The sequence below is a fragment of the Triticum aestivum genome, chromosome 4A, assembly GCF_018294505.1.
Source record: "Triticum aestivum cultivar Chinese Spring chromosome 4A, IWGSC CS RefSeq v2.1, whole genome shotgun sequence".
Taxonomy (NCBI): Eukaryota; Viridiplantae; Streptophyta; class Magnoliopsida; order Poales; family Poaceae; genus Triticum; species Triticum aestivum.
In genome coordinates, this window is record NC_057803.1 from 308,371,650 (window position 1) to 308,385,426 (window position 13,777).

Genomic DNA, 13,777 nt, shown 5'->3' on the forward strand with positions numbered 1-13,777 from the left:
AGTGGAGATGGGCTGGGCCGTGCTGCTGGGCCAGGTGGGCTACCAGGTGAGCGCCAGGTAGTCCTTCTCTCTCTTTCCATTTCTGTTTTTATTTATCTATTTTGTTCTGTGTTGTTTTAGTTTAGTAAAATACTAAACCATTTTATAAAATCCTGAAAATAGTTATGTGGCTAGAGTTAAAATATACCAAACCACATAAAATGTTCCAGTAATTATTGGACATATATTATTTATATATCAAATATATATCCAATGCAAATAGCTATTTATTTAATTCAAAGGCCCAAAATAATTAACTCTGAGATACCAAAAATATTGTTTTGAGTTTTACCTCTTTGCAATATTTTCAGAGACTAAGAGGAACATTTCCTTGGACTTCTTTGAGGAGATTTTGATGTTGATCATTTTTAGAAGGTTTCTGAGGCTTTGAAAATTCCTCAATTCAAATTTCATTTGAATTAAAACATGATGCTCACCTGAGGTCTAGCCTAGTGCATAACAGGACCAGGGATGTGACAACTCACCCCCACTAAACAAAAATCTCGTCCCGAGATTCAAACGTAGGGTAAGGTGAAGGGGAAACGCAAACTAGTATAATCTTCATGATCCAGGGTGCACTTCAGATGAACGTTGATTTGTTCACCATCATTTTCTCGAAGTCTTCCTCTGAGAACTCCAACTAACATGACAAGAAGAGGGAAGGAAAACTCTAGAAGAATTAATCTTCTCAAAGAACGAACAACTCAGGATTAACTCACGGAATGGGACATAGCAACATCTCTCGAGCTGAGAGACGAAGCACACTTCTAGAGGAATGGAGTGGAACAGATGACGAAGGTTCACTAGGTAGACAACGATTCCACACCTAAGAAGGTGGTGAACGGTTGTCAACGTAGCGAGGAGTTGAGTTGCCATGATACCTCAACGAGACATCCTGGAGGGGGGGGGGTGATTCGTAGATATATCCCCTTAAGTGGCAAAAAGAATTACTTTTGATTCAGAGATCATTGAAACTCTTCATACCAGCCTAAGGCAATTTTTGGGCGATCGTTTGGAGGGGGTCGGTAGAATGGCATACTCGGACTTGGATGATGTGGATTACCTTGTTGAAGACAACGTAATGGATGAATTTGCTTATCACCGGAAATGGAAGAGACCCATGGTAGAATGGCACAATGGCGGTGCAAGCTGGGAACAGAATGCAAATGCTGGGAATGATTCTGGTAACTGGGGAAGAACCCAACAATAGAGAGTGAATTCACTGTTTGAATAGGTCATAGCATTGCCGAGGAAACTGAGAGCAAACCCAGTTAGTGCCGATGATAACACGTAGCGCTTGTGCATGCTCTCAAGAACTTGAGCATTTCCACATTCATCAAGGTTTTACCAATATCCGTGTCAAGGATCCTGGCAACACAACTTGCTACCACGATGAATGATGATGGATGATGCAGATGCAAAGGAAGATAACACTTCTCAGATTTCATCTTAGGGAGGCCAAGGAAATAAAATCTGGATGATCGACCGAGAGACATTTAGCACTCCGCTTCTAATGTTCTTCTTGATGTGCTAGTGTAACCCATTCATAGATATGGTTTGATATCTAGAACATCAAGTAAAGGTCGGACTTCGGGAGCACAAGAATCCATAAGGAACAACTAGGGAGGTAAATCCTGCGAAATCCTTATGGGGAGGTGGCCAACTTCCTCAATCAAGATATTATAATAACAGGTCTTCCGGCTGGGTGTGTTGGCCACGACATCCACTTTACCGGTTATCGCGCGACCAATATTATAATTCTTGGGAAAAATTCCAACCATCATATCTGCCTGAGATTCAGATCTGGTTGGTGTCAGGATATTCCAGACTCATCGAGTCTAGGAAGAAAAACGGAAGTTTGCAACACAAATCGACGAGATGACGTTGCGGGATTCTCGGGAGATGAACTACGATAGCAAGCTCCAAAACATGAGCTGGTTCTGCTACAAACATGTGAACACGTTGTCCAAGACAAGCATGACCACAAAGTAGCCTTATAATAAAACACTACCGAGTTCAGGAGGGGGAACCATCAACGAGGGTATCGAAGTCCTTACATAAGTCCGGATTAGCTCTTATGAAGGAACTCCTTCTCCTTGAACAAATCAATCAGTGGCTTGGTGTGCTAGAATACACATATGGAATGAAGGTTGCAAGTCTCCAGACCACAGAATACTTCGCACGTGTGCATGACTGACTTGCGATGATTCCAGAGGAAGCAACATTGACTTTCTCGAGTCCACGGCGGCAACTTGCATCAAATGCACATGAACTAGAGGAAGTCACTTCTTACATCCGAACATATGCTTCATGAGCTAGCATGAACAAATGCTTTCAAAAGTTTCCAACACTAGCTTAATGTTCAGCAAAATTATGGAGAAGACAAGGATGTTGTCAATGGGCACAACAACAATTCATCTGGGTTTCCTTTTAAAAGGAATTCCATAGTTAAGTGAACAAGTGATAGCATTGGTCAGACCCAAAAGATATAATGGTGTATGCTCGAGGGATCAACCACGAGTAAGACAACATTACGAATATCGTTGGTTCTGGTCTGATTGGATGATAGCCCATACTCAATCAAAGGTTTGGGTAAGATAATAGATCCAACAATTGTTCACAAGGACCAATTGATGAAGATATCATCTTTCTTCAACACACACACACACACAAAAGATATCCCTTAACATGAACTAAGTCGGACAAGCTTTTATCTTCCAACTCTCCAAGTTGTTGTTTAGCTTATCCAACTAGCTCAGGGTATCCAACACGGATTCTTGGAGAAGGGGTGGTTTACAAGAATAAACCAACTTGATCACGAACTCAACATAGCGGTCAGGTGACAACCTGGTAATACTTCTGAGAAGATATTCAGAAAATCATGAACCACCGGTATGTTACTAAGCTCGAGAATAATCTTGCTTTTCAGGGCAAGACGATATGATCAATAGAGCAAGGATTTGAAATAATCCTAACTCATCGATCGAGGAGTGAACCAGGAGAATGGACTAGGTAGCACGATCAATCTTAGAATGATGATTCAATAACCAACACACTAAGAATTAAATTATTGTCCTTTAACTACCCAGCAACGAGGTTGCTGGGAGTATTGATTTCACACATCTCAATTCATTTGTCGGTATTCCGGTTGCATCAACACGAGGGCCGAGGAATGACTAATGATGGTGAGAAGTATCACTACGTCAAAATTCATGAGAGTTGGTGCAGTTCTCATGACAATTCTGACATAAAGGGGTAATACTCCAAGGTAGAACAGAACCAAAAGCTAGATTGGCATTTGATCTGCGGCATACAACTTCTTTGACTCAATCCTGGATATGGAAGAGGTACTGGAGTTTGTTTCTCCTAGTCATTCCGAACTAGAACGGCTTGACGGACCACAAGAACAACGAGCATCGGTGAACACGAATGCACGACATCAACTTGACTATCAACTGCTGGACAAGGGTCAAATACAACTACAGATGGACAACTCAAAAGAACATATGATTTCCTGAGTTGTGGATGCATGGTTTAGCATGTCGAACGAAGTTCAACATATTTCTTCCGGATAACCCATGTAGAAAGGTAGAACTGGCAGAGCCACAATATATAATGGAGAACTCATCAAGAGCACTCTGGTTGTGATCGTTCAGTTCAACGAGGAACTTCTGCCATAAGTAGTTCATGGTAGTTGGAAGAAGGAGATACCACGGACTTCAAGGACTATCGCAAAGGTTACTAATATCCTAAAGGCACTAGAAATTACTATCAACATGAAGTAGGTAGAGTGAATCTCGGGTTCAAGAACCCAGGAACAGAATACCTATTACTAAGTAGCATCACGGGATGCTTTCGAGAATGATGGCCAGAATCATCACACTGGGAACACAAATCATGGCTAAATTACTAGATGATCCCCTAAGACACCTAGGGTCATAATAATATCTCCAACATATATGTCAAGGTAACAGAGTACCTCAACTCACTGATTAGTGTGGTTAATCTGGCCCATGGGAACATTGAAACGGGAAGAAAGGATTTGCAAATGCATCAGACTACTTAGAAACCTGGGATGACTCGGACAGCATAACGGCTGTAAATGCTCAGAAAAGATTTGAGACATTCACAAAAATGGTGGCATAACCACTCAGAAGCACAATATCAAGGTTCCGAGATAAAAATTAACATACGGAAGTAGTAGGAACTAAACTGAGACTTAAACCCAACAATCTTACGTCTACGGATTAGTAACACGTGATCCTGATAGAAAGAAGAGATAGCCTAGTTCTTAATCCCCGTAGAAGAGAAGATGATGACTCAGATCAGAAGGCCATGAGGTATAAGGAGTAAAAAGAGCCTTACGTTCCATCCCACAATCAATTCCCTTATATAACTAAGAATTTCTAGACTCAACTTCGACCAGTTTGGCTTGGTAATCCTACAGGCAGTCAAGCTCTGATACCAACGCTGTCAGGACCCCGACTCAATGCCACATCGATCTAGCATGTAACACCTCATATCACTTTGCGGCCTCACGCACGGTATTCCCACGGTGTCGCCTTACCTTAGCCCGGGACCGTTTGCGCCTTTTGGCACACGTATATGACAGTGTCGCTAGCATCCATATGATAAGGAGCCCGGGCTGACATGGCTAGTCGTAAACCCAAAGTGGCACAGACTTAAGGGACAGGCATCCATGACCCAGCATCGAACGTGTCGGTCATCAGCGAGTGAATCCAGGCTGTAGCACTGGGCTAGCAGGACTCCGGTGAACCGGGCTGTAGTAGGCTAACAGGACTCCGGTATTCATCGCGTGACATTTCCCCGAAGGGACAGACACAGGAACGAAGAAGGACACATGCCGGCCAGCCTAAGTGTTCCGGAGCAGTAGCGAGCTACCATGGCTCGGTGGAAACACTAGGAGACATTTCCCGGTAAGAGAGGCTACTAAAGATAAACAACTAGATGGTCAGATCCCACACATACCAAGCATTTCAATAACATACACACAATATGCTCGATATGTGCAAATACAACATGGCATCACAACATGACTCTATGACTCAAGTAATTTATCAATAGGCTCCGAGGAGCGAGATATTACAACCATGGGTCTCATGACCCAACATTCAGAGCATACAAATCAAAACACAAGCGGAAGCTATCATGTCTGAGTACAGACATCTATAAATGAAAAAGGCTGAGAAGCCTGACTATCTATCAGATCCTGCCGAGGCACAAGATCGTAGCTGAGGTAACAAGCTAAACGTCGAAGTCCACGCGATACTACTAGCGAGACCGAAGTCTCTCTGCAAAAACATAAAATAGGCAAACGTGAGTACAAATGTACCCAGCAAGACTTACATCAGAACTATCTACAAATGCATCATTATCAACAAAGGGGTGGTGGGGTTTAACTGCAGCAAGCCAGCTTTGACTCGGTGGCTATCCTGAACTACGACTGCAATGTAACTCTTTTGAGGTGGCGCACACGAGTCCACATATTCACCATACCAATACACCACTATGGATCCGCTCCCGTCTCCCTACGAGAACGCCATCCATAGCACTCACGCTTATCTTGCGTATTTTAGGGTATCCACTTTCACTTGTCTATGAACTGATATAAGCAATCTAGAAGTCCTTTACCGCGGACACGGCTATTCGAATAGATGATGTTAACCCTGCAGGGGTGTACTTCTTCACACACGCTCTCACCACTTACCGCCGTTTACACGACATGTACTCGGCAACCTTCAAGCGGAAGCCCAACGTGGGTGTCGGCCACGGCCTACCTAAACACTCAAGTCTCTAGTCCAGGTTTATCGCCTATTCGGGTTCCATCCATGAGGAGATCCGGCCGGAGTTTCGCTCACAGCCCCAAACAATGTGAACAGGGTTCCCGAGACACCAAACGGGAGCCCGGTACACCGTGCCACGTGCCTACCGCATCACAGCCCACCCCTACGGTCAGCGCTGCGCACAGCCTCCAGCATACTACAAACACCAGAAACTACTTGCAACTCCTGGACAGAGGACAAGGGCGATCATGAAGCCGAGAGGGTCCATTGGTTTCGGGCCCAATGCGTGGTAGTAGCTGAATCATGGATCACAAACACAGAACTCAGTTCCTGAGGACGGCTACAATGAGACAACCCACCATGTACTCCTACATGGCCTCTCACTGCTACCTTTACCAAATCGTATTCACACACTTAGCTCACACACAGTAGGACATGTTCACACACCTCTGATTCATCCCCGATGAATCAGACCTGACTCAACTCTAAGCAGTAGCAGGCATGACAAACAAGCATGAATGAGTAGGCACAACATGGCTCAAACAACTCCTACTCATGCTAGTGGGTTTCATCTATTTACTGTGGCAACGACAGGTCATGCAAAGGATAAAGGGGTTCAGCTACCGCAGCAGGTAACAGATGAAACGTTGTTGTCCTAATGCAGTAAAAGAGAGCAGGAGCAAGAGAGTGGGGTTTTATCGGAATGAACAAGGGGGTTTTGCTTGCCTGGAACTTCTGAAGATAACATTGAGTCTTCATCAGTGTCAACGATCACAACGTCGGAACATCCTCTACCGGGAGGGAACATATACCGACAACAAAGAAGAAATACAATCAATGCAATGCACAATATGATGCATGCTCATGACATGGCAATATGAATGTGTTTTGAGCTAATGCAACTAGCAACAGATTAAATGAAGTTGGTTTGAATATAAGATTCAAATTCAAACTCCATATGTGATTATTCAGATGCCATTTATATGATTTGTCCTAAACAGCACCTATAAGTTGTTCTAACATGCATGAAAATAGTACAGATGGATAGATTGGACTTTTCTGGTCATTTTTCATATATAATTTATCTCATTTGGAGTTACGGTTGAATTTCTATGATTTTTAGAAGTTTTAGGCATTTTCTGGAATTTCCTGAATAAGAACAAATCCAGAAAACATTACTGCATCATCCTGACGTCATGATGACGTCAGCAGGTCAACGTGGCACAGTCCGGTCAAACTCTGACCGGTGGGTCCCGAGTGTCAGTGTGTAACTAAACTAACCTAGCTTAGTTAATACTAACCTAACTTAATTAGCCGGGCAGGGACCGCATGTCAGTGAGAGAGAGGGGGGTCAAACCCGGGTCAAACTCGCCGGAGTTGACCCGAGGCTCGTCGCCGTCGAGGCCAGGGACGGCGGAGAGCGTCGGGATTCGCCCTCCGATGACCAAAAGAGCGGCGGAGGGGCTCTACGGGATGCCCAGGCTCGCGCGCATCCAGAGGACCAAGTGGGAGGTCGTGGGGTCGCCGGAACTCATGCCGGCGATGAGCTTTGGCGGCGATGGTGTTCGGTGGTGCTCGGGCGCGTCGCTACGGTGCATCAGTGAGCAAATGGAGAGGCTGGGCAGCACCTGCTAGACATGGGGAGCACTAAGAGCAGCACAGTGAGGCTAGGGGAGCACGGAGGCTATGCGTGCAGCAGCAATGGCGGACGGTGGCTTCGGTGCTCGTGGGGAACGGCGCTACGATGCACAAGAGGGGAAACGGAAGGGCGCTGCAGCCTCCTGGGGTTGCGGTGAGCACGACGGTGGGCTCGGGAGCGAGCTGCGGTGGCTGTGGCCACGGCCACGCCATGGCCGGCGGCGAGAAGCTCTCGGCCGCGGTGGATAACCTAGCTACGGCGCGCGAACGACGAAACAGAGAGGGGGAAACGGACGAAGAGCTCACGTAGACCCTGTAGAGGTGGACGGCGAGCTTGAGGGAGGCCGGACGAGGGCGGATTTGACGGCGGCGATCCGCGGTGGCCGAGGAGGGGAACGGCGAAGCTGGCAGCATCCAGGGCTTCCGGAGGGCCGTGGATCGGTAGGGAGGAAGAGGGGGTCGAGGCGGAGCCTTTGAGCGCATCGGCGAGGCTAGGGGGTGGCGGTGGCCGCAAGGGAGCTCGTCGGTGGCGGCGGCTCCATTCGGCGAGTGAGGGAGAGAGGAAGCAGAGGAGGGGGGGAGAGTTCGGGAGAGTGAGGGAGTTCCAGGGGGTGGCGTGGCACGCATGGAGGCGTCCGGGGTGTCGAGGTGGAGCGGCAAGCAGGAGGTGGCCGGGGCGTGCGCCGGCGTGCGTCGGCCACGCGCCTGTGCCTACTGGCGCGAGGAGGAAGGCGACAGGGGGGGAAGTGGAGATGGGCTGGGCCGTGCTGCTGGGCCAGGTGGGCTACCAGGTGAGCGCCAGGTAGTCCTTCTCTCTCTTTCCATTTCTGTTTTTATTTATCTATTTTGTTCTGTGTTGTTTTAGTTTAGTAAAATACTAAACCATTTTATAAAATCCTGAAAATAGTTATGTGGCTAGAGTTAAAATATACCAAACCACATAAAATGTTCCAGTAATTATTGGACATATATTATTTATATATCAAATATATATCCAATGCAAATAGCTATTTATTTAATTCAAAGGCCCAAAATAATTAACTCTGAGATACCAAAAATATTGTTTTGAGTTTTACCTCTTTGCAATATTTTCAGAGACTAAGAGGAACATTTTCTTGGACTTCTTTGAGGAGATTTTAATGTTGATAATTTTTAGAAGGTTTCTGAGGCTTTGAAAATTCCTCAATTCAAATTTCATTTGAATTAAAACATGATGCTCACCTGAGGTCTAGCCTAGTGCATAACAGGACCAGGGATGTGACAACTCACCCCCACTAAACAAAAATCTCGTCCCGAGATTCAAGCGTAGGGTAAGGTGAAGGGGAAACGCAAACTAGTATAATCTTCATGATCCAGGGTGCACTTCAGATGAACGTTGATTTGTTCACCATCATTTTCTCGAAGTCTTGCTCTGAGAACTCCAACTAACATGACAAGAAGAGGGAAGGAAAACTCTAGAAGAATTAATCTTCTCAAAGAACGAACAACTCAGGATTAACTCACGAAATGGGACATAGCAACATCTCTCGAGCTGAGAGACGAAGCACACCTCTAGAGGAATGGAGTGGAACAGATGACGAAGGTTCACTAGGTAGACAACGATTCCACACCTAAGAAGGTGGTGAACGGTTGTCAACGTAGCGAGGAGTTGAGTTGCCATGATACCTCAACGAGACATCCTGGAGGGGGGGGGGTGATTCGTAGATATATCCCCTTAAGTGGCAAAAAGAATTACTTTTGATTCAGAGATCATTGAAACTCTTCATACCAGCCTAAGGCAATTTTCGGGCGATCGTTTGGAGGGGGTCGGTAGAATGGCATACTCGGACTTGGATGATGTGGATTACCTTGTTGAAGACAACGTAATGGATGAATTTGCTTATCACCGGAAATGGAAGAGACCCATGGTAGAATGGCACAATGGCGGTGCAAGCTGGGAACAGAATGCAAATAGTTATGTGGCTAGAGTTAAAATATACCAAACCACATAAAATGTTCCAGTAATTATTGGACATATATTATTTATATATCAAATATATATCCAATGCAAATAGCTATTTATTTAATTCAAAGGCCCAAAATAATTAACTCTGATATACCAAAAATATTGTTTTGAGTTTTACCTCTTTGCAATATTTTCAGAGACTAAGAGGAACATTTTCTTGGACTTCTTTGAGGAGATTTTAATGTTGATCATTTTTAGAAGGTTTCTGGGGCTTTGAAAATTCCTCAATTCAAATTTCATTTGAATTAAAACATGATGCTCACCTGAGGTATAGCCTAGTGCATAACAGGACCAGGGATGTGACAGTCCAGGTATTACAACATGGGGAGTACAAAATTACTTTTACTGAGAGATCACTTGAATCCTTGGTAGCAACTAGCCATATGAACCTAACCCAGAAAAAATGTGCGAAAAAGAAACATTTTGTACTACCATTATTCATCGATGGCGTGTAATGTTATATTTTCTTGCTTACCTAGCATTGAATTAGAACAACATTATCAAGAGCTGCATTAGCTCATTACTTATCTCTTGTACTATTAATTTTATTTTCAAAACCAAACTTGTACTGGGTACATGAGTTCTGATAGTAGCTTCTCTTTGACAAATTTTACATAATCAAGCATTCTTGATGTGCTGCCTTTCTTCCAGATATATAGATTCAGTTTTGAATCCGATTATCAAATTAGACAATCATAATTCTATTGACAGTTCTGAAACAAAGAAATGTTTGCGTAACGGTCCCATAAACAGCACCAAAACGAATCCTCATCCTTGGTAACTTGCTGGCTCTGATCTTCCAGGGCAACATGAATGATCAGCACTCCCTTTAATCAATGCACGCTCATCGAGCCATAGTAGCATCTCATTTGTCCTAAATTCTTCCACTCTTTGGAAACAAAGTCCCGGAATGGATGTGGATAGAGTATACTCACATGGTTTCGCGAGAAATCGTACAATAAGAGTACCGTTCACTACGCATTTTATCATCAGTTAAAAAATAATCACAGAAAAAGTTCAATTTGTGTTATTGAAACAACTCAATTTATAAGTATTATATGATATGATAAGTGATGCATAGGGATGTTGCAACAGTTCGACTCACAGAGCTAGTAAGTTCGACGAAAAAACAGCACAAGGCATGTCAGTTCGCGCAGAGCATATCAGTCTTTCAATTCGTGAGCTCGTCAGTTCACCGATGGGATCCGCAGGTCAGCCCCTCATCTTCCACAAATTACTCTTCAGTCTTCTATGAGTATTACTTCAACTACTGACTGAAATGTGTAGCTTGGACTGAAGTTTTAAAGATCTGATTTACTGCTTACCTGCCGCAGCTCCCAGGTGGTTCACAGCCGCCGCCCTAGTCCGTTCATCACTGCCAATCGAGGCCGTTCGACAATGCAGCGTTGAGGTCGGTCAAGGACGCAATGGTTAGAGTCTCTTTCTCTCTCGCTCTCTCTCTATTTTTGTTCTACATGTATGAAGTGTTTCCTGACTTTTCTTGGCTTTGCCTCTTCTTAGCCTCCGGTTTTTTGATTTGGAGACTGAACGAGTGCAGTTCGTCGAGGCATTTAATGTGCTGACCACTTAATATACATGGTTGGCAGGATCACTAGTATTATTTATGTTCTCAAGATATGAGAGACAAATCTTTAGTGGAATGTTCGTATGATTGTGGCTGGTTGGAGTGTATGGTCTGGTGGAAATCATGCATATTATTTGCTTATGACATGATGTATATATATACTGTTAGAAGTTCTAATACATATATTACAAAAATTCACTGATAAAAAATGTATCAGTTCATTATGTGTAGCACATGTTTAACACATATAATTATGAAACAGTTACTTGAACTATATAAGAGTTAAGCTTTTACTTGATTTTCAGTTCAAATTTTGCGTTCTTTTCAGTACATCAACTTTAATGTGCAGAACATCGAGGAAATCCTGAAAAATTATATGTGCACTCTACTTATTTTATTATGCTTACAAGAATTCAGCCCTGTTTGCTTATCTATGGTACTGAACTGACCATGTTGTGTTGTCGCTAAATCTGAACTTGTGTTCACCTTATGTATTACAGTGGCCATGGATGCGCCCAGCGAAGGACAGCGAAAGGCAAAAAACAACCTAGTGCAGCTGCTTGCCTCCTCTTCATATCCCATACCAGAAAACATCCTTCGCCCCCTCTGTTTTCTTAAGTAAGTTTTCGTTAAAAGACCTTAGAATAGAAAGTAGAAGTTTGACAAAACGATCTACATCAGTTCAACCGCAGAAAGATAACAAGTCCATGGGATGATCTATAATTAAGTTCGAAATTACTACATGGTTAATGTATTTAACATCAAGTCCATGTATTACTACATGAGACTACATCAGTTCTTAGGAATTCTACTTCAGTTCAATTTCTAAATTTGGTTTACTTCAATTCAGTTTAATATATTTGTGTCAATTTCTTCTTGTGATGCTTAGACATAGCTCAAAATGCAGATGCTGTTGTTTTAGCATTTATCATTTCTGTATGGAATTAGGTGCGGTGTATAGTCACTATTGTTTATTAAGCCACTTTGGTAGTACATGATAAATACATTAACCATGCACCAGATCCAGCGACCGGTGCCGCCCGCGCACCCAACAACTGGCGCCGCCCCCGAACCCAGCCACCGGCATCGGCCCCGGACCCAACCACCACTGGTGCCCTCGGACCCAGCCACCACCGCCGCCCCCCGGACCCAGCCACCGCCGCCGCCCTCGGACCCAGCCACCACCGTCGCACTCCGACCAGCCACCTCCGCCGCCCCCAAACCTATCCACCTCCATGGGCAACTATTCCCGGCACTCTGCACCCCCCCTGCGCACCCATCTCCCGCCGTCCGACGCACTGCTTCCAACCTGCGTGGCCGAGAACCAGCCCCCAGCGCCCCTACGCACTACTTCCTCCCTTGCCCGTCCTGGTATGGCGGTCACGCCAGTTCAGCTCTTCCTCCCTTCTCCATCCGAGCTCTCCTGCCATGCTCCTTTACGCACGAGCTTCTGCCAGCACCAGTGCACGCCGCTACACTGGTTCTTTTGGGGTGCAGTCATCTGACTTTATTTTGTTTCCTATTATACAAGTTCAGATGAGGTTCCTTGCTACCTGATGGATATGTGATAAAGGTATTGGTCCTCAGTGTTCCTATTTGGCATATGCAAGTTGTTTGATGTAATGTCATAAATTCATAACGAAAAAAGCAGGAATAGTTCAAAACTTGTGTGTTAAAAACAGAACAGTATAGATAAACTTCCGTATCAGTTCGATGGAATAAATCACATCAGTTCTGACTCGGACCGGCTGTTGCCTACAATGCATTGAAAATAAAATTTTGAATCAAATCAATCTAGTAGTTCTATATTGTCTTAAAGTTTTCGTATATTTATGTTACTGATGATGCTCTGAACTGAGCAAGAGTGCTGGGTAATAAGTGTGCCTTTGGTTTAATATTGAAAGATCTGTTCGCTGACTTATTGTAGCAAAATCTCATGGAAGTGTGTGTTGATGGCTTCAACTAATTTAACGCCTGCATACAGGATGGTGGCAGTGGTGGCGCAGAATTGGAGAAAGAAAAAGAGGAAAGCCGTCCAAAAAACTTAACATTTTTCTCATGCTTTTGTCTAGCTCAAATGAAGCAAGACTAATGTACTACACTTGATCTCTCTGCACAACAGGTTCATGCACATCGACGACGTCGCCATGCGTGCATGCTCCAACCTGTCCCCTGTCGCAGCCCCATCACTCGTTGCTGATGCACTCCACAACCCCGAGGACCTCCATGATGGAGGTCGCCTAGCAGCCTAGCGACGAGGTAACTCATCTTCCTTGTGTGTCCTTCGCCCACTGTGCGCCCTGCTTCCCTCGACCTCCTTCCTCTCAGGCATGCTACCCCAACTTTTATTTTGATTTTCAGTTCAACTTGTGTGTTCTTTTTAGTGCATTATGCTTTAAATGAACTAAGTCCTGAGGCAAAAGATACATAGTTTTGCTTTGCTGTAAGGGCATTCCTGAAACTTAACTTCTGTCTAAACCTATAACCATCCATTTCGAAAATAGATGCTACTTTACTTTGCATGGATCCTGAATCACATTTTACTAAAAATGTAATAGTGAAATTACACTGAATAATTATATTGTGTTTTTAGCATTCTTGCAACCCTATTAACAACATCTTTTTGTGCAATGTTTGTTGGTTTCTTTTTCATTTACAGACATCTTGGGCTTGCTGGGTGCAGAATCAAGAAGCCCAATCATCATC

The 13,777-nt window shown here is 44.2% G+C and overlaps 1 protein-coding gene across 1 annotated transcript in view; it reads left to right on the plus strand.

Moving 5' to 3' along the window:
• Positions 1-12,639, plus strand: part of LOC123081990 (uncharacterized) — a 17,362-nt gene extending 4,723 nt beyond the window's left edge. Inside the window, exons 2-5 of the mRNA XM_044504461.1 lie at positions 10,568-10,697; positions 10,821-10,916; positions 11,572-11,689; positions 12,603-12,639. Coding sequence (XP_044360396.1) covers positions 10,628-10,697; positions 10,821-10,916; positions 11,572-11,689; positions 12,603-12,639 — 321 coding nt within the window. The 5' untranslated portion in view covers positions 10,568-10,627. The remainder of the gene's footprint in view (positions 1-10,567; positions 10,698-10,820; positions 10,917-11,571; positions 11,690-12,602) is intronic.
• The last annotated feature ends 1,138 nt before the right edge of the window (positions 12,640-13,777 follow it).